This window comes from Metopolophium dirhodum, chromosome 8, assembly GCF_019925205.1.
Source record: "Metopolophium dirhodum isolate CAU chromosome 8, ASM1992520v1, whole genome shotgun sequence".
Lineage (NCBI taxonomy): Eukaryota > Metazoa > Arthropoda > Insecta > Hemiptera > Aphididae > Metopolophium > Metopolophium dirhodum.
The window spans coordinates 22,294,923-22,318,562 of record NC_083567.1 but is presented as its reverse complement, the minus strand read 5'-3'; the positions used below and the strand labels follow the sequence as shown (position 1 = coordinate 22,318,562).

The 23,640-nt window shown below is 31.3% G+C and overlaps 2 protein-coding genes across 3 annotated transcripts in view; both read right to left on the bottom strand.

Moving 5' to 3' along the window:
* The window catches only part of LOC132950138 (uncharacterized), a 38,721-nt gene extending 24,594 nt beyond the window's left edge, over positions 1–14,127 (bottom strand). For both annotated transcript variants that reach the window (XM_061021379.1, XM_061021378.1), the window contains exon 1: positions 13,652–14,127. The gene's annotated coding sequence lies outside the window, so the exon portion shown is untranslated. The remainder of the gene's footprint in view (positions 1–13,651) is intronic.
* A 4,979-nt stretch (positions 14,128–19,106) lies between these two features.
* LOC132951370 (uncharacterized) lies at positions 19,107–19,475 on the bottom strand. Its single transcript, XM_061023184.1, has one exon. It carries the CDS (start codon positions 19,473–19,475, stop codon positions 19,107–19,109), a length of 369 nt encoding a protein of 122 aa, XP_060879167.1.
* Positions 19,476–23,640: the final 4,165 nt, after the last annotated feature.

Below are 23,640 nucleotides of genomic sequence, written 5' to 3'. Positions count from 1 at the left end.
TATTATTAAAGTGTGATTTATCAGCTATTATAATGTTGAATGAAAAATGAATCATTATAATATATACGACATCACGAGGTGTGTATGTGTACCTATTTGTGTTTATAATACAGACTTGAAATGGAAGTGTAAAAAACCGAGGAACTCACCTCTGTTGTACAGTAGGTTTTGAGTGTGGGTTACATTAAATGGATGTGTTAAATTTTAATTAAATGATACATATATCAGTAAACATGAAAAACAATTGATTTTAAATTTGCCAAAACATGGTATATTATATTATAATAAATTATTGTTATTATATAGCTTATAAGTCAATACCAACAACATACTGTAGAATGGTGTGAATAGCTTAAAATAAGTCTCAATATTTTAAAATTATAGTTGTTTACCCAATACCAAAAAAATTTAAGTCCCTACGGACTACGGTAAACGATGATACAAGCGGTGAATAGATACTACTATGGGACCGGCGGGATATTAAAATCAACGATCTTATCGAAAAACCTAGACACAAATTTACCAATGCGACCTGCGCTGATTTAAGACTGCGAACGTGGACGCTATACACAAGGTTTATAATATATAGAACAAAATAAATGAAAGACTTTTGAAAGAAAAATACTGAGAACAATTTTTGGACCATGCATAGACTAAAGGCATGTATAATGGAGGATCTGAAAAACTAAGACAGTTACATTAAAAGCCTGACATCATAGAGGCAACTTGAATGATCTGGACACACATGAAGGACAGTAAGCACTTTAGTACATAATAATATAGAGCAGACAAGTAGGTACCACAGAAAGAAGCAAACTACTGGTACGGCCGCGTCTTAAGTGGGAAGATCAAATTAAAAAAGAAGGGAAAAGAGTTGAGCCCCGACCTACATGGCTTCAGACTTGTCATAGAATAAAGCAAAATTGTTTATCAGTATGGTGATTGCCGAAAGAAGAAGAAGAAAAATGGTAATAGGCGCCAAATTCTGGTTGAACTTGAAAATTCAATAATTAATATAACATATAATATAAGCATGTATATATTCAAAATTAAAAATAAATTTACTTAATCAATTAAATTTTAAACGATGGACATAATATTAATAATGATGCATAATTGCATAAACATATTGCGATAAAAGTCTATAATATAAGTAGGTCATGGTGTTTCGAGTCACTCGTAGGTACACTTTAGTTGCTTATTCTTGTCGTAATATATACTGAAGTCGTTTTTAACGGAAATTGGTACCGATACACAATATTTGAAAATTGAATATTATACACAGATGAGTGTCAAATAATTTTAAGCTAAAAGTTAGTGAAAAAACTCGCACTTTTGCGTGCTCCTAATGTTTCAGTTCTAAAACGATATAAGTACGATAATATTTGACGTAAGGTAAACGGGCGATGCGTGAACGATGCGTTATCCAAAAATCGAAGGATGCGCAACTGTCCTACGAAAAAGGTCGAAATGAACAATGGTGATGCGCAAACGATGTACGGCCGGGGAGATGTGAAAGTTTTAAAATAGTGATAGTTGGGAGGGGACTTCCACCCCACCCACAATGCCAATTTAGTTTTGTGAAATCATTTATCCATAGTACATTATATTGTGTCTTTTTTCTACGTAGCCATTGGGCCATCAAGCCTATACGCGCACTGATAAACAGACGAATTTATTAGGGAAAATAATTGTGTGAACCGTATTATAGGATTCCGGAACGTAAATATTATTCGGACTGTATAGTGATCCGGAAAGCGGGTATAAGCCCGGACCGTAAATATCCGGAAAATATAAATATGCAGAGTGTCACATGACCCAGAATCTATAAGAATCTGGAAAATTAAAAAACGATACTATAGCGCTCTAGTTCAATCTCATAATATTAAAATGTATAATGTTAAGTAAATTCCTTTACAATTGTACATAAGCAATTGAGTTTAAGCATAATATGCATAATATTATTATACTTGTTTTAATATCTTCTTGAAAAGAGGAACTAGATTTCTAGTAAAGTCATAATAAATGAGATATTGTTTTATTTTGTTCATACTTACAAAAAAAAAACTGAAGTTAAAAATAAATTATTAAAATGTTAATAGGTAATATTGTTTTATAATAATATAATATTATGATCATTGAAATGTGTCTATTGGTTTTAAATAGTATTCAGTGCAATGGTTAATTAATAATTACAAAGCATAATACTGTAGACTCATACTGTATTACTCAAGAGTCAAGACAGTGTATATACTTGAGTCCCTGTTCGCGTGACAAGAGTTGTTGTACACATTTTCCTTGTATTGTTTTTTTTCTCTCCAATTATTGGGTTGTATTTTCTCGTTTCCCGATCAATGAAAGCTACCAATGAGGAGAAAAAGGAACCCTTCTTTGATATTTTTAATCATAAGCATACGCATGGGGTATGTAGGGTAGCAGTACTGTATATACTCTGTGACTCCGAGAAGGGATCTATATATTAAACACACTTGAAGGTCCTTTTTTCTTAAATAACTCAATATATTGATAAATTATTAAAATTGTATTTTCTGAAAAATCTACTCTGAAACCGATATTTAAAAAGTTATACTCAAGTTTTAAAACCAGTGTGTTTGTAAAAGGCTATTTTAAATATAGTCAGTAAATATTTTTTTATAAAAAGTTACAAAAACAAATTTTATATTATGATGAAAATAAATTGTAGTTTTTATACAACACTTTTTTTTAGAAGGGTAAGTTACCAATTTGTTGTATTCCATAACCTATACTAATAAATAATAATGTAGTCTACGCACGCCTATGTTTTTAATACTTATAAACACACCAACTGTCACATATTAATACATTTTCTAATTAGACTAACACCCACCCATTATCTATCTAGCTATGTATATAAATGTGAAATTAATTATTTTTTACGAACGGCTAATCTCAGAAACTACTGTACCGATATTAATAGAAAAGAATATCAATAGATAGGAGAGAAGGTGTTCTAAGCTTTTTTTTTCAACTTCTAAAGGTTGCTATAGGGTAACTCACACATGGATTTCGTTTTAGTTCAAGAAAATCGTATAGTTTTTTTGTTAATATCTAGGGTTATCATAGTTTGTTACAGAAATAAAATTTTTAAAAAAAAATTCTCATATATTATAAAAACAGTCCCATCATGTGTAGCTATTGAATTTTTATTTTCATATAAAAGAAAATATTATCTAATTTATTGTTCGTTATTCAAATGCAGAACCAAAGGCTATATTCTTATGTTAGCTTATACACTCAAAAAGTCAAAACTACTCGGCCGATTTTAATGAAAGTTTCAGAGATTGTTTGTTCTCAGAGATACTAGGAAAGTTTAGAGAGTAGTTTGAACCACGCTAAAATATACCAAGTGCTATATCCAATCCACCTCAGGCCCATTTAGATCGAATTAGTTAAACAAGCTAGGTACACCGATTACGATTTTCCCATGAAGTGAGGTACATATAGGTACGCTAAAAACCTACACACCAATACAGGACCGTATTTTATTTTCGTTAATTTTTTCCCGGACAAAGTAGGTTTTACAGCTAGAATTATTATATAATTGAATAAATTAAATTATAAAAATAATGTGATTTGATAAAGTATGTAAGCTATTAAATGTCAATAATGATTTAATTCATAATTTAGTTCATGTAAAAATAATAATATGAAAAAAATTACCATATGTCAGAAATGTTACCTATACTTTATTCTAATTCATTTTTTGTAAAAGATTATTTAGCTTTAAAATAATATAAATGCATATCGATAGGTACCTACTAGAAATTAATACATTTAACAGAATATTATACAAACATTTATGATTACATCCCACAACCATTGCTATATAATATTATATTGTCTAGAAAATAAATAAATCTACTATACAAAGAAAATACTGAAATACGGTGCTAAAAATTACAAATTTATTCGTTATTTCGTTTCATCATTTTTTTTAAGTATTCAAAACATATAAATATGTTTCATTTCTTATCAGAAATTGATTTAGATTTATTTTTTTTTATTATCATTTAAATTTTAAAAAGAGGTTAGTCGAGCTGATGTAATCTGCTGTACAATTGGTTACAAGTGGGTCACTATATAATATGGATGTTGTTAAATTTGAATTCAATGATATAATATAATTTTATACGAAAAACGATTCTGAGCAAGGATATTTTATGTTATATTTATATTATTATTATTAATACGGTAGCCGGAATTAATATGATTTGTATATAATAATATACTTTAGAAGTTTCAAACACCCACGAATAATATTTTCAAATTATAACACAAAACTGTAATTGTTCTTCTTCGTTTAAATATCTAATTTCATCCAAACTTAAACTTCAAATAAATATAGAAAAAACCGTGTTTATCATTTTTTTAGATTTTTTGGTTACCGTATGAGTTAAAATTTTTAATCATTAGCTATATCAATTGAACATTTTATACATTTTCAACTGTAAAATAATTTCTACATTTTCAATATGATAAATTTTGTCAAAATTTGAACTTTAAACGATTATTAAAAATCTATTTTTACTGGTATTGTAACAAAACGTGATAAATCTTGTATTAAATTGTCAAGCTTTTTGACCTAACTAAAAACATTTTATTGATATTAAAGATAGAAAACTAAAAAAGTTTAAAATTGATAATGTCCGCTGATAGCTCAAAAAGAGTTAAAATATTTACATGATATGTGATTTGTTCTTTTATGAACGTCTTAAGTTGTTTGCTATCTCTTTCTAACATTTTTGGTATACGGACATCTCTTTCTACGATCAATCCATTAATTGTATTAAAAGGACGCTACACCCGCATGCGTTGTCTCCGTCTTACAAATGCACAACGTAGCAAAAACTGTTTTGCGCGGGATAACTATGCTCCCTCTGTAATTATATTAGAATTACCAAAATTCCACAACACATAGGGAAGAACTTTATCTGTGTCGTAGCGTTTTCATTATTTGCATACCATTAATATAATTAAAGTTATTGGTTTGAAAACATTAGGCTTTTTTTTTTTTTCATTTAATTATTAAAAACTATTGGTAAATGCTATAAAAAAACAAAAACGCTACGACACAGATCAAGTTTTTCTTTGTGTGTTGTGGAACTTATGTAATCTTACTATAAATAAAGAGGGAGCATAGTTGTCCTGCGCAAAACAGTTTTTGCTATGTTGTGTATTTGTAAGACGGAGACAACGTAGCGGGTGTAGCGTCCTCTTAATATGACTTAATATGACACTCGCATAAATTTAATGGTATAATACTGAGCACGTAGTGTCGCAGTGGCCAATAATTATATTCGTTACAATTAGCAGTATATGGATTTTAATACTTAACTAGGTACTATAAATTAAGTATCTACTAATTTTTACTTAAAACAAAACAGTTTAGGAACCTATCTATTACTTTAGTGAAATGTATCTCGTAAATAAACCCTGATTTGTTTTATTTATATGTCCGTGTGTGTGAATTGTAACGATCCCGGGCATATAATTCTAGTGACAACAATGATGTAAAAAGATGCAGCTAAGAATACATCACAGGACCTGACGACGAATCTGCTGAAACATGCTTTGTCAGTCGAGATGCAATAAAGATACGCATAAGATATGGACCAATGGCGTTGTGACAGATATATCTAATAATATATTATAATATAGTGACGGTAAAACTGCGGGCTGCCAATGTTGTAGAGGTGAGTTTCAAAAACTACTATTGTATAAACTATAAAGTTTTATACCTTAGTATTTTTTAAAAACAAAATTCAAAAATGTTTATTTTCATTATCTATAGATAATGTCAAATGAGAAAATGTACCTGATACACGCTACGGATGTCTGAAGTATGAATACTGAATCTGTAATAGGTATAAACCAAAAATAATAAGCGCAGCACCAACAATGGGAATGTTCAACTTAATCGATCGTCATATACTCATATTTTCTAATAATATTATATGATTGGTGTTTATTGAAATGAAATAAACATACGAATAACGACACTCAATATATTTCATGCATTTAATGAGTTTAAATAAATAATATTGATTGAGCCGGATATAAATATAAAAGGTTGGTACATGATATACATTGATATATAATATTAAAATATATTAGGTGAACGCTTTATCGAGGTCGAATCGACCTAATCGATAATATAAGTTCCTGAGATTTGAATTGCCTTCGCAATGTTCCGCCACGCCATTAGATATGGGTTAGTGTTCTATGTTTATATTATATTTTGCAACCGACCGCCCCTCACAATCACCAGGCACACAAATACATAAATATTTTATACTTTTTAAATCTTTTGTAATTATGAATATTTCATTTTAATATTTTTAGTTCTATTACTATTGCATTTTTGCACATACATTTTTATACAATATGTAGGTATAGAAGAACATAATTTACCAGTTGTACCCACTTATTTATTAGTACCTATAATTACTAATTTCACATAATATACACTATAATATACCTGGTGTATATTATCAGGTTAGACTTGCTCAGCGAACCTGTCTACTAACCTTTTTACCGAGTGATATTTACAATAAGACAAAGACAAACACGCACGAAACGACAAAAAACATTGGTTGATCGGTGTGTCGTTGGTAAGGCAGTAAGCTTAAAGCTCAAAGCTTCAGCGTCAGTGAAACTATTAATCAACAATGACTGATTCATAAAACTAAACAAGTTATGAACGTGTGTATAGACTTGTTTCAGCATGACTAAATCATCAAAATGTGTTATCAGTCATTTAAAATTTGTGTCATACTCATTTCTAATGATTGGTATCGCGTCATGAAAGGCAACTGAAACGTGTGAACTGGACTCTTTTAATATATTTATTAATTTTTTTATACCCGAGTTATAATTTGGTTATATTTTAAGTTCAATTATAACTATAATATTACGTTATCCCTACACTTATTGTTTGTAAATGGCGTGGTTATTACCTATATTTAACCATTTTTGAACCAATTTATAGAGGACAAAAACTTAAAAACGCGAGACAAAGCATATGAAAGTATGCGTTCTTATTTGAGTTTACATGGTCTGTCAATTAACAACATCAAATCTAAAATTAAAGCAGTTATTGTAAACTATATTATAGTAAGCTAAACAAAATTTTAAAATCGGAAAAAAATGGAGCTGGATTAGCAGGTAGTACGGTTATCCAAGTTTTTTATAGTCACGGGGGCATTTCAAAACGGTTATCAACAACTTTTCCACTTAGTTAGTCAGTGCCATCCCCGGAAAAACAGTGATGGGATATAAAAGGTGAACAAGTGGGCACCGCTCTGCAGTTCAGTAGTTGACAAGCATGTCATTGTAATGGGTATGTTATATTATTTTAATTCAATTATAAATAATTGTATATACGAAAAATGATTCTAAGCGATCAAGCAAAGACGTTGTGTCAGTCTAGTATACTTGTAAAACTAATCAAATTTAATAGTTAAAAAAAAATCGAAAATATCTTATGGCTATAAATAGCGTAATTTCCGGTTAAAATTTTCTTTTTGACGGAGGTAGTAAACTTGTTATGAACCTTCTATTAAAATTTCTTATGTTAGCTATGAAAAGAAAAACTATTAGTTTTTAAATTACAACAAAATATCAAAAGTTTAGAAATGAAAATTCGTTAATTTTATTTACCAATGAAAAACCATTATCGTAAAAGTTTTAAATTCAAACGCTCATAAAAAATTAATGTAACTTTTTTAAGGTAAAAAAATTTGTGGGGAATCTTCTATCAAAATGTCTTATATTAGATACGAAAGGAAAAACTTTTATGAATTTCTAACTGAAAAAATAGGTTGAACATTTTTGAAATTTTGATGAATTTTGTCAAAATTTGAACTTTAAATGGAAATAAATGCATATAAAAGTAACTGAGCCAATATTATATCTTTAATATTTTTTAACTTAATAGACCTAGAATTAAATTGTCAAGCTTTTTTACTAAATGAAAAAGTTTTTATAGTGAATAATTTAAAAAAAAATTACAAAATTAGAAAAACTTCACGGGGCTATAACTAAGAGACAAAATGTTTTGAAAATGTTACCATTTATAGAAAATGCTAATATAAATATATGTATAGTACACTTTTCAAGGGTCTACGCGGTTATTAATATTTGAGTTGAAAAAAAACACACATCATTGTAAAATCAATAAATTCTTTTGCTCTGCTTAGAATCTAAAATTTTACAATATAACTATATTATATTTGCTTAAATTGGTGGTCATTTTATCACATCTGAATGGAGATAGACTTGAGATATTTAACCATTCACAATATACCTATACAATATATAGTATAACCAGTATAAACAAAGGCATAGGCTACGTAGTTGACTCCTAGCACTTAAATACTGATTCCAAAAGATCACCAGTGATTTAAATTAATTGTTTACAAAATTAACATGCTACAATACTACGTAATAGACTAATATTATTTTATATTTTAAGTGTTGTGGGTGGGCTTGAACATTTTATGAATATCCACCTGAAATGTTATAATTATTATTTCTTTTTTTTTGCGATAGATATGGTGAGGATGATAAAGACTAAAAAATAAGATTGCAATGCGACACTATACTAAAACTCGAGCTCAGCAAACATAAAGGACATAACTTATATAATTTGACTGTGGGGATGGGACGGTTTTATTTTAAGCCGGCATAAGCACATACTAGTTTTATGCGTTTTAATCTGAGGTATAGCACAATATCTGAAGTACATTTTTTAAATATGTAATTTTATGGGGTTTATGATATTGTATACACATCTATATCGTACCCTTTCAGAAAATGTATGGCTGTTGTAATTTCGTGCAAACCAACGAATACGTTTTAACAGTTTTAACGTAACGAACGCAACATATATGGTAACAACTAATCTCAGAAACTACTTGACCGATTCCAATAAAATGTATAATTTATAATGCATATAATATAGATTCCTATTGAGACTTGGAGGGTGTTTATCACTTTTTTCAACCCTTATATGCTGCTATATGGTGGTTCACATATATCTGTTGTTTTGACTCTGAAAAATCAAATATTTTTTGGTTATATAAATGAATGCGATTGGTCACATATTATAGGTATTAGTGTATTACTATTATATTTATTGGAAATATGGCATATTTTTAAATGTTTTTTTTTAAAAATACCTATAATATATCCTATATATAATGGTTAAAACGTTTATACGTTCAAAAAATGTATCGTAAGACGTAATTTTTAATTGTATTTTTATTCATGTAAAATTATAAAATCAAATTGAAATTAGTCCACTGTAAATATTTTGATACACTATAATTTTAACTATTGGGATTAAAATACGATTTATCATATTAATCATACAATGAACAAAAATAAAACTTTCAAAAATATATTTAATATAATATTAATCAAACGTTAGGTGTCGGTTTGTTAGTTTCACATTTTGACATGTCAGATATGTGCGCAGTATTTCTCGTGCGATTTTATAATATTATAATATTTATAATAAACGAGCCCGTCACGCCATTCCCTTACAGAAAAACACGCGTAATTTGATATTTTACCGAATACCGGCTATAGGTATCGGAAAAATTCCAAGTCTCTAATGGTTATAGGTAAAAAAAAAATAAAAAAAAATTCATAAATAATAATATACACTCTCACACGCTCACACTTAATACCTATATAGTATATATGTATAATATATTATATTATAATATTGAGCAGTGTATACATTCAGAACAGATGGAACCTATCAGTCGTTTATCTGGCCTGTACGCTCGGTTAACGTTTAATATGTGCGCGTGGATCGTATATTAATAAAATAGATTGACAGTAACGTCCTGTTCTGTGGTACGTTGGCAGATGAGATATTGATCCGAAAACGGTATGTACCTCTCTAGACCCCCCCCCCCCCAAACCTCCCCACCCCACGGGAATCCATGACTCGGGGCCGCAATCCTCAACCACCCCCATCAGCCTATACCCGTCGACTCCATATAACATAATTGTTGTATATTATATATTATTATACAGGTACGCGGTACATCTACTTTGGCGATATTAACTGTTATTAATGTAAAATATATAGCCACAATATTAATAACTGTCCTCGAAGAATAAAATAATTGTTATCTAATTATCAACGATATTAATGATGATCGTTGTACAACTTTGTGCGTGACAGATGGCTAATAAAACGCAACAATACCTACATAATATTATTATAAAATATAACATGGCGGGGTATCTGTACTGAACAATATAATAACTGAAGTTGTGCGGATGTCGTGTCGTCCATATTATTAGATATAAATTGGATATTTTATTATATTATTCGGAGTATATTTTATGTACAGTAGATTTATGCGCAGAATTAAACGTCCGGCGAACATTTTTTTACAAATTAAGGAGATACCTATACCTTACACGATGAAATACATATTTTGTTTATAGTAAGTTAATATTTCCAGTCATACCTATAATATGTGCATAAAAATATAACTACCAAAAATAGTGTGCACAAAAATATAATCGTACCTAGGTACCTGTAAATATTTTTAACACCTTAAAAAAAGAAAAAACCGTTAGAAAAAAAGTTGAATAAATAGGAAAAAAACCTTCATTTAATGCTGGCATAATATGCAAATATTCAGACCCTTTAAATTTCCTTTTTTTTTTATAGGGTAGTAACTAGTAAGAAGTAAACAACTATTTTACCCTCTATGATTTTTTCGGTCAATATTGTTACATTAAACCAATCGTTCATTACGACTTTGGGAAAATTATGTTACAGGGAAATACACAAATGACAACAATTATTATACTTATACAATGCTAACGATGATGATAATAATCGATTTAAATAAATTCGGTTCTAGATGCATATTATTATTCCAAATATTATAATATACTGTGAATCGTTTGTGCATTTTTAGCAATACTTATACCGTAATGCGTTAAACTAAAGAAGAAAAATGAAATTATTGAGGCCGTCGTTACCCTTGTGCAGTTCACCCACCAGTAGAGCAAAATATTACGATTTATGACCCACCCCCCAACCACCACCACTATAATCAGTAATTAAAATACTCTACAACGTGATAAAATTCTCGTAAAATGTATTTCGTGTGACATAATATCTCGTATGAGAATGTCACCTATCCTCCAATCCCCTCGCTCGCTATACCTGTGACACGTTGATATACACAATACACTCATATACCGGATGAACATCGAAACGCAAAATGTTTACCGAAATGGTTATACTTTGTCTTCCGGTTGTCATCGATATACTTGTCACTGTTGTAGGTACACGTGGTATACTGCTGCGATTTTCTAGTTGGTTTTATATTTCAATTTTCGCACCAGATCGTTAGTATTTATTCAATATAATTCATCGTTCATCGTATTATTATCGTCATACCATTTGTTGTGAATTAATAATAATTTACCTATCCAGTCAATAAAATTTGTATGCGACAGTTAACCAGCTCAAGTTTAACATAATGTTTATAATATTGAAATTCGAATGTGTTAACGATTTAAAACTACGATGGCTATAATGTATCCAAACAATATTGGTCCAAATGATGCGGTTTTATAGCAGTAACATAAAAAGTGAACGTGGCCAGGTAAATAAATAGGTACGTATAAAGGCTATAATCACGTTTTAGATAAATGTGGTGTAAATAGATTGATATGGATATGCGAAAATTGCCAAGACCTAGAAATGTAATAAAAAAAATAGGTCTGCAATAGTTGAGTGAGAACAACCTACAGAAAGTAATGGAAACTATTAGACTTTGCAGAGTGACTATATAAAACGTTTGCGAAGGTTATAAAAATAGACAAATCGAAAATTATATGATAGACATAATTTGCACACAAATTCAGATCAAATGTGCAACATCTGCAAGTACATACATTAATTAATTAATTCCGTGTAATTTATATTATTGTTGATATTTACTTTTACGCATTTATGGTTATTTATTTATATTAATTGTAATTGCGGATTTGTAATATATTTTATCCAATTTAAATTTTGTTTAACTAGACATTTTATCATTTATTTCATTTACTCATTTGAACACAATTATTATTTTTATGTTCACATTCAGCGTGTGAATTATCTGGATGCCGACGAATGAAATCATCACATTCGTATTGTCGTGCAATTCAAGATAACGATAGAAATTTCAATCGTACCTGCAGTCTTCATATTGAATTATCACGTTTATCGTGGCCAAAATTTGACAAAATACTTTTATTTGACTTTGGAACTTAAAATTATTAACGTTCAATGAAAATTAAAAAGTATAATAGACAAATAACAAAAATACCTAAATACGTCTATACATTTAGTAGAATATATTAAAAAAAAAGACCAAGATCCTCCTTCAAGCTCGATACACTTATGGTGTTCAAACATTTATATTATTATGTACGTTTGAAGTGTAGGTACCTCCTACCTATTGTTTTAAACATTTTATTGAGTTTATTTTTTTTTTATTCAAGTACTCCCTTACCTAGTTATAATTTACATTTTCTGCGATTGTTCGACGTTTAAAAATCACACCTATGACGTATTATAAGGTATATAATATTCATTAACCATTGATCATACCTATATATCTATGTATAAGGTTTATATTATATTATATATTATTATCGAATCGTCTGTCTGGTAAATGGTAATACGTCTACCTATATATCTAAAAATAGGTATACATAGTAACTCACACGTTATGGTACGGCAGATAAAACACAAATATCGTGTATATTTTAAAAATGTAATCAATGGCGGTATATTAATTTACACATAAATGTTTCAACCACCAACAATGTAATACAACTATTAAGAGCCTACATACTTAAAAAAATGTGAAGGCAGAAATTGTTTTTAAATATCCAAAACGTTTGACATCAAAATATACTATAATATACACACACGGTATTTTATTTAGTTATACATATTATCATAACGTCTATGACTTTACCATTACAACAAAATATGTATTTGTGAATAGTAATATCATTACCATCAATAGATTTATTCCATATACGTTATGTAGTTTTTCATTTACGGTTCAAGTTTACACTTAACGTCTTAACACACGCTGTTGGACTTATCCCATATGATATTTGATATTTTGACAAGGACTTATAACAGACTTTTTATGGGGAACTTCATAGTATATAAGCTTTAAAATCATTGGTAGGCAGTGGCGGTTCTAGCGTACGGACAGGGTGAGCAGCTTACCGTACCAAATTGTTTGTTATACACTTGTTAAAAAATTCAATATCGTGTCGTTATGATAAGTAATGTAAAACATTATTAGTCGAAAGAATGGAAATAGTTCATTAATGTTTAAAACTTGTTAAAATAATTTTTTTTTAATTTTTTAGTAATACGTAGGTAACACTGTCACTAATTACATAAGTACGTCTTATATATAGTTACAGCTTACTTATAAATATAGGCATACCCGTACGAAATTTGAGTCCTAGAACCGCCCCTATCGGTATGTCCGAAATTCAACGGTACTTATATTATATAACGCAGTTATGCGACCGATGAAGTGCTCGTACTCACTTTTCTTGTACAGTAGCCGAGTTGACGAGAACGACATTGTAACGGGTAACGGCGGTACGGGACGATCATTGCTGTTCGTGTCGTGATGCTGCGGGTGTTCGGACGGCGGCGACAGTGGCGGCGGCGGCGCGCATGTTTCGAACGGCCGGCAATTTATAATATTAGTAACGATGACGATATTATACGGCGACCCGTTTGCTCGGCGGGTAATTTATCGCTAGCAGGTGCAGGCTGTCGTCACGGCGGCGGCGTCCGACTGTCTTGGCTCGAGCGTATCTCGGCGGGTCAGCGTATCGTCACATAGACTTGCGTTCAGCGGGCGCGTAAGTCGTGGCGGCGACCGCGACGGACTGGTGTTGCACACGCGTCGTACGCGGCGGCGATGGCGGCAGCGGCAGCGGCGGCGACGGCGGCGGCGTCAACTCCGAACGACATCTGTACCCGAACACGAGAGGCCCACACTGAGCCGGCCCCGCTTTGAATCCGACGAGCGTGTTAACAACAAAAACGGAATGATCAATATTTCTGCCCCTATTGGCGCGCGCGGCGGATACGTCACGCGCGCCCCGCGGCCGCCGGGAAGAAAAACAAATAATTTACTCGGCGTACAGCCGTACGATACGATAAACGGTAAATTTTTATCTAATTTTTCGTCCGATCGAGACGTGATTTCTGCACCGTCGATTTATCCCCCGGTCTCGGGCAAAGGTTAACGATTGATTCCCCGCCACCCACTCGCCCCGCGAGCATACCCGGCATACAGGGCGATTCGCCAAACATCTTATTATAATTATAATATGATCGAACGCACTTAACCTTTTACCTTTTTCAAACCTGTAAATTATTGTCAGCTGACACATTTTTTTTTAATTTCCACGAACCCATCTGAATCCAAACGAGTGGCTTTCAAGTCATCAAACTGTCATTGTGCAAACAACAAGGATATAATAATATTATTATAGGCCGATTATTATGATAGGTTTGAAAGATATATTTTGGGGCCATATCTAATGATGATTTGAAAATTATAGTAATTATATAGTAATCTATTCAAAGTGTATTATTTTTAAAAAATGTTTGAGCTTATAATAAATAGGTAAAACTAAAATATTATACTACTTACACCTATTTTGTATTTCATATATTATGTAAAAACAATTATGAATGATACCTACTATCAGCTCATACATTTTAATAACTCACCTACCTACTCATTCAGATTTTGATTTAGTTTCTTTAAAATTTAAAAAAATTATATGTTTAACAATATTATTCACAGTGAAAAGGGTGGTTTTCATTTGAGAAAAAGAACTTTGTTCCTGATAAAATTATGGTTCGAAAGTAAAGACAAAAGTTCAAAAAATCAGAATATTAATAAAATTCATTATTAAAGGATAACATATAGTGAGCATGCTTGACTTGAATCACTCTGTATAGTTATAGTCATATGCGTTTAAAAAGCCCCAAGCCATACATAATGTATTGTATTGTACATTTTATACTCATAATTATATTATATACCAAATGTTATATTATGCTGAGAACAGGGTTGTCGTCGATCAACAGTTATTATTTTAATATTAACATACATCGACCGAACGAATAATACACGTGACCCTACCACCCACGACCCACCATTCATAATTCACCAATTACATCGCTCTCCGACCGCAAAACGAAAATATTAATATACCTAATAATGTACAGCCTATAAAATGTATATTATTATAACTCTAAAACTCTTCGTCGGCACTCTCGTTTCCGCTTTTTACTTTTCGCCGTCGTCCCGCCAACGTTTCCGACTATGGCCTAGTATATAATACTATACACGCAGAGCTCCTTTCCGCTCCTTTCCTCTCTTTTCCGGTCCTTTCCGCTTCTTGTTCCGCTCCTTTCCGCTCCTTTCCGCCGGCGCAATGGCACTGTCTCATTTCCATACCGTGGGCCTACCCCTCCCCCGCCGTGCGACACACGTCATCATCATCATCGGCCGGCCACACTGCCAGTCCATCGACGAAAATAGCCGATTTCGATTTTTGATGAGACGCCGACGTGACCGGTAGAATGCGCGTCGGCCGAGCAATGATAATATTATAGAGACACGCGCGCGTTTGCCGTGGCGCCGCCGCCGTCTGAGTTATAATAGACGATCGCGGGTGATACGTCTCTACCCTCACCCCCTCACCCCTCCCCACCGCCCGCTAAACGTCACCATTTGCACCACTATATAGGTAGTCGATGCGATCGTTCTCTACGGCGATGCATATCGTAATAATGATAATATATTATGATGACGTGCGCACAGAGGATTTAAATTGTTGGTAAATTTTGACTTATACAACACAACCCTTAAATTGCACTCGCTCGGCCGCAAACGGATAGTAAAATGCATAATAATAATATGTTATTATATTATGTGCGTAGGACGTGTATCTCCATCATATTATTATATGATGAACTCGTGATTTTTTTTTATAACACCGAATACGATGTTGGTAACTAATCGATAGAAAAGAATTAAAAAACATAGATATACTGGAAATTATCGACGGAAAATTTTTTTTTTTTTAAAACGGTTTAAAATTTTTACGCACACAACTGAAGCACGACGTATCAACAACGACTTTATTTATCATATTTCGATAATTCAACTACGACCGTCGACACATTTCTATAGTTTAGTATACTATAGTAAACGCGTTAATAATAAGTTTGATTAAAATAAATACCTACCAGCTACCTATTTCATATTTAGTATCCATCCTAATAACGAACAAAAATGAAAATATTATGCCTATTTAGTGTGCATTGTAAAAGTTTAGGGAAAAAAATAATTGAGCTCTAGTAAATTCAATTCATACCAATTATTAGAATTAAAAATATTGATGAATTTATTATTAACTTTAGGGCGTAGTTAATTAATTAAAATTGATTATTCTACCATCGGCATTTAAAAAAAAGCACAATAGATGCCTGCAGGATGCATTATAAATATAAATAGTTGTCAAACTTAAATTGATTTTATTGTTGTACAACTACTGAACTACGTGTTTAAATAATGTTATTCTATTATTAAAAGAGTTCCCGTCAGAAATAATATAACCTATTTTGTTAGATTGTCACTAAATATTAAATACTATAGCTAAATAAACCCATCATGATTAAAAGATCTAAAATGTTTTATGATGTGCAAATATATAATAAAATTATTCGTGGTATGAAGTTGTTTACAATTCATTAAAATCCCCCACTTTTACATTTTTTTTTTTTAAAGCAGTATTCAAATTTCGTTTGTTAAACGTTAGGAACTAATAATTAATATCTTAAACATCGTTAGTAGGTAAAGCATAAATGCGAGAAGCGACATATTATAACCGGACTTAGGATTTGGTATTTGAAAGCTTTAGTTAGTACCTACCTACATATCACTTTTCAGCATTATAATAGCCCATGAGAGATTTATTATATAATCTACTAATATAAACTTTTTAATTGGCTTTTAGATTCTGAGCAGACCATGAATGTATTAATGTTGTTGTTAATGGTTAAGCAATGATGTATTTTTTTTCCGTCTGCTATAACATTTTGAGACATAAGAAAACTTCATTCGTACACTTTGAGGATGGTTCGTTAACAGAAAATAGGATATAGTTCATAACTTTTGGGTGAGGGGGATCAAAAGCAAACAATTTTTCAGTGCTTTTTACAATAATCGAGAAAAATAAAAAGCTGGGTATAATGAGTATGTTAAATTTTAATTCAATGATACAAAATCATTGTAATATCGTATGCGAAAAACGATTCTGAATGAACATACGTTCTGTCAGCCTATAATATACTAGTATAGGTATATTGTATGATATTATTGTGATTAAATTAATTTATTTCACTATTAGGCATTAGTATTACAGTCTACAGTAGGTTAAATAAGTTTTTGCCAAATATAATAATATATTTTAAAAGTTTCAAGTACCTATACCCAAGAATAATATTTTTAAATTACAACAAAATAACTAAAACCGTTATTCTTGGTAATATACATATTTGGTATAATAGGTATGTAATTTCATCCAACTTTGAACTTAAAATAACTATGAAAATACTGTTTATATAATTTTAGAATTCTTGGTTACAAAATGAACATTTACGTGAAACCATATTTTCAATCCTTTTGGACAAGTAGTTTATCACCTAATTCCTATGACTTATAAATATTTTAGTGTTTAGAAAAAGTTGTTTTTAATGACTTAAAATTATGTAGAAAAAATATTTGCAAATACGTTCAAAGTTTTTGAAATAATTACTTAGTGTTTTAGGTACGTTAAAATTAATATTTAATATCTAATTGTCATAATATTATACATAGGGTATACTCGTATTGAACCAGGTAAATTGTACTTTTAACTCCTCTATCGCAAGCTCGCTTTTTGGGAAAACATCATCAACATTTTTATATTTTGAATACTTATGTATTTTCAATTTATATACCTACTTTAATTACTAATGTTATGGTAAATGATAATTCAAATAATAAATAAAGATATTTTATTTTATTGATAATGCCTTATAACGCCCTATAGTGGGCTCAGCGTACCAGTTCTTACAACTTAATATTATATTTATTAGTTATGTAATATTATTATAGAATGGAACATAATATTAATAATAGTACAAGCTGATTGAGCTTTACTGAGCGAGATTGATGAGGATTCTAAATGACAAAACCATATTCTAAAATAGAACAAGCTATAGAAAAATAGAAAATTATTAAGCAATTTGGTGAAATCCAAATCCAGGGAGATCTTTATTACACATATCATTCTTTGCATGATATCGCAGTGTTTTTGGTTTTTTCCGATGTACCTACCTTGACTGTAATAGTTGTTGATAATATTATTTTTTTTTTGGCCAAAAAGCTTGAAAATTCAATACAATAAGGTTCCTCGTGAGATTTATACACTAGAAAAGAAAAACCGAAAGTATACCTTTACAATATAGACAACATATCCACAAGTTAATTTTACACCAGCGTGTTGACGACGCGTTTATTAATAATAATATCAAATAAATAACAAAACAAAAACGTTTATTCGTGTAAACGTACATAATATAGGTTATCGGATTATACATATACGGCTGTATAATAGCCATCATTTATAATTGATCGGTATAATTTATTTACTTAAACATAGGAGCGGAGAGCAGCAGTATTTACCGACCATTTCCACAGCAGATCTATGACGCAAACGGTGCGATTTCAACGGTAACTAAATAAGTCAGTACAGCGCGTGTGACTTGGAGAAACGTTCTAACGTCGGAGCGAACTCAGAATGAACGCGTACAATGGCGGAAGTAAAATGATTTTGACGAATTTTCCGGCGAACAAGTTCAACCGGACACAAAAATGCGGAGCAAACTCGGCATAAACACGCACATACACTATATACATTGCGGTCTATGCCGATAAAGCGCCGCAACAAATAATTTGGGTCCACAGGGAGCGGCGTTTGGTAATTACCGCGGTCACCGTCGGGTTCGTGACTGCGTCACTGCGACCGCCGCGGGTTACCACCATATCCTGGATACTATTTGCCTGGCGGACCGATGGTTCAGTCGAGCAGGTTTTAGACTCGTCACCGTCCATCTGCAGCGCTTCCATGTTGTACATCGGATTTGACTGTACCATTTCAGCTTCGACCGGCCGAACATGTGGCAAAGATGACGAGATGTTTGACGGCACCTCGATCTCGCCAACTTCTGCAGTGGCAGGTGTCGTTACTGACAACTCGGTGGACGGTAAATCTGTCGAAACTTGCAACTCCATGGATACAACGGAAGGGTGATGTACCCGAAACTTGAAACTTGCAACTCCAACATGGATGCGACAGAAGGTAACTCGATATTGGGTACATCACCTGCGCAGTTCTTCTGCACGGCCACATTAGGCGTCGATTTATATCGCCTGTGCGCCTGTGAGCTCTTGATATCTCGAAATTCCAACGTTTTCGCTCGATTTGCCTGGAGCATGTCGAAAACTTCGAGCATTATTTCGGTCACGGACTGGATCTTGAATTTTGGCGAAGTCTCCGATGCTGCAATATTTGACATATTGATCTGATACGCTTAAGTTAATATTTCAAACGAAAAGTATGTTGAGACTTTTTTTTTTTTTTTTATTAATGATAAGGCTTCAACAACTAAGGTTATTAGCCTGCAGAAGGTTATATTGTATTATAAATGATCCGTAAAGTTTGTTGTAACAAATAGGTACTTATAACTGATTAGGTACTGAATACTATGACGCACAGAAACAACTAATATATGTTTCAAACACTTAGGTACACCCGTGGCAACCATATTTTTATAGATTTTTTAAATCGGGTACGTATCTAGATACTTTTTATTTATATTCGATAATATTATTATTTATTAAAATCGTATCCGTATATGTTAGTTATTTATACTGTTTAAGTACTAAATTTATAAGCATAGGAATATTGGATATACCTATAGGCGCATATTGGAAGTTAAATAATATTAATAATGAATGATGAATATCAATATTCTACGAACCGGTCAACTGATCAAAAATCGGGGTTCAAAGTTATTTTTCGATATTAGACAATGGCTGAATATTAATCGTACCCATAAGTCGTAATGCATAGAATAAGTTATCATGATTTGTTGTCTGGAAAATAGTTTTTTTTCTAATGTTTATGTCATATTTCCTTATTGTTTTAAATAATTAAAATCGTTCGTTAAATATGGAGATAATCATAATTGTATGCATATATTTGTAATTAACGCGCTAACCACTTACGCATAATTCATCTTGGTTTAGAAAAAATGTTAGTTCTACTATATTATAAATATGTTGGTTATTTGGTTATTTGGTTATACTTATATTATATATTTTATGTATACCTAGGCAATAATAAATTATATTACATTTCTTTAAAGTATATTTATATTAGCATTTGCTAAACATCGTGTAATTTTAAAAATATTTTAGTTATTTTTGAGCTTTCACAGTCATATGAAATGTTCAACCTTTTTATTTTTTCAAATCTAGTTTCAAAGATTTGTAAAATTAAATTTTTAAAGTAATTTTATTTTTCCTATATTTCTTTGAATTCTATACAACATTAATTTTTTTCTTTTTATTCGAAATTAAACAGCCTCATTCGACAGGTTTCAGTGGTAACTACGGCTGTCAGCTAACAATTTTCATGAACCACGTGACAGTAGTGTAGCTAAATTGTCTATCTAAAACGCCGTATGATTAAAATTTACTTATATAAATACATATTATTATCATGACTTAAAAGTTATAAGAGAATTAATTAGCCCTCCCTCATGGTGACGTCAGAATATCTGATGAACACAAAAAAAATAACCAAAATCTATCATTCCACTCAGAATCTCAAAAAAAAATATTTCGATATTCCTATTTTACCGACAAGTTTCCGGACGCAAGAGTTGTGTCGGTCGTAAAATATACTATGGCCTTTCATGAAAAATTATCAGAAACTAAAATATACGAATAACTATACGTAAACCAAGTAAATAATTTTTGATATTATTCTAGACAAACATTTTTTTTCAATATTTTTTTTTTTAGCAACAACTGAACAGATAGCGCTATGGGTATATTTCTATTTTACCACTCAGTTTTCCGAGAGCAGGAGTTGGGTAAATCGCCCATACCTTCTTCTTAAGATTCTATAAATGGTGGTAAAAATCAAAATTGAATAGTTAGTTTTTAATTTATCGAGGACAAACAAAATAAGCGCTGTCTCTTGGTTTTTTTGCTAGCATAGGTCTATTATTACGAAATCGTGGATACCTAGAAACTATATTGTCTATATTAACAATGATTAAATAATGAATAACATATTAACATCCCAGGGTTATTGCTTAAAAACTACAGCATGTTATTGTAAAACATAACCTATAGTCACGATTATGTTAATTACCAAGGATTTTATTAAAAATTTATGTTTATCATAGAAATATAATAATTACTTTTGGATATTTTGGGATGACCTTTCTTATATTTACTTCTCATATTGCAAATCCAGCTATTTGAATTTTATGAAAATATCATCATTCCCACGGCATCAGCTATAGAAAGACATTGGCCAAATTCCATGACCTCTGGTCTAAGAAAAGAGAAACTGGAACACCGCTTATATAAGGGAGTCCGCAGTACATTAAAATGCAGTAACATAGCCGTTGGGTACTGCATGAAAACCTTCAAGCAGGGACTGGAACCTTGATGATTTTTACGGTTCCGGTTCCCAAAAAAACAAAAATTTAGGTTTTGGTTTCTTTTCAGTTCATAAAAAACAACGTCTGTGCTGTGTCACGTACAAAAGTTGAGTTTGGACAAGGAATTTCTCGGTAGACCATGGTAAGTGAATGATACCATGATTACGACTGCCATTCAAAAGACGATATAAGCCAAACCACAGACGATGAAACTGTGAACCCCGCGGTTTCATGTATAAAATCGGTGGACGCCCATTATAGATATATATTAACATGTACAACAACTATATACTCAAGATAGCCGTGTTTATACTACAATTATGACCATGAACTAGACCATAAACCATATCTGTACCATATTATGGTTGTGAGTATGTGACCGATTTAAGTCGGCCGTTATTTATAAAGCATTTTCCACTTACATATAGGTAATATTATATATACTTATACTATGATAATATTGTTTTGTAAACATGACGGCTGACTTCAATGATGAGAAGGAGACGGCTATCTAGTTGTTGTATATTATATCCATATGGTCTTCTCTATTTCTGTACAGATTCAACACCTCGACCGCGGTACACATTTACCGCCTCTACTGTGTTATAAATAATTCAGTTAACTGCCGCGACTTAGTTATTGTATACGTTATATGTTCAACCGTCATCGGTTATAGTGTCAGTGGTATTTAGGAAAACGAGACCATCGCTCTTCATGCCGTTCGTTTCGCGTTTAAACGGTTCTCGCGGTGTTATCACGGATGTGTATATTAATAATATTATTGTATAATAAATAGTAATAGTACCTATAGTGTGATGAAATTCCAGCGGAAGATATTTAGCGAGCATTGTATTTTCGTATTGTATGACGTGTGTGTATATTTATACATTGTTGTATAAGATCCAAGTTAAACTTTATTTAAGAAGCCATATTGTGCACCATCCGTTGATTTTTAGCTGGTATATCAATTTCAGCATATTAAAAAGGAGGCGAGCGTGCATAAAATATTCATCCTGCGTGTTTATAGAAAAGCACTATTTTTAGAATATTGAATAAGAGTAGGTAGGTACGTTTAAAAAGAAAACATAACTATAACCATTGATCATAAATACTAAATCAATGCTATAACCTTTTTTAACCTGATAACTAGCAACTATATACGTCTATACCGCGACTGAGCTCTATATTTACCATAAAAAACCGTAATCAACGTCAATGTCCAATCCATATTAATATATTGGTATTTCTGTACCAGAGTTCAGAGTGTAGTTTAGGATGCCTACCTCAATTTTATCAGTGAAATTAGTGCAATAGTGTTTTTGACATCACCAAGTGCAGGTATTATTGTTATAATTATTAATTATAATATTATTGTAAAAGAAAAACGAAACCCATCACTTGAGACGTAGCTCTAGGTCCAGTGGCGTAAAACTAGCCAGTTGCTCAAACATAGACAGAATTTTCATGCCCAGGTACTAATTTGTACTGCCACCCTTTTCATATAAAAGTACATTTCTGACAGTACAATTTAATTTTAGAATAAGATACGATATGATGGTATATAGTTAAATCAGAAAAACCAATTCCATAAAAAAACAAATAGACAATTATTTACAACGTTTTAATAAGCGATAAAGTACATAACTGAAAAAGTACCTAAAGAATAAATAAAAATCAATAAATTCTGTGTGGGTTATTATATGTAGTAAAAATTAGTT

What these genes read in the sequence shown, in the direction of transcription:
- LOC132951370 (XM_061023184.1), bottom strand. Translation starts at nt 19,475, where the DNA reads ATGGAGTTGCAAGTTTCGACAGATTTACCGTCCACCGAGTTGTCAGTA.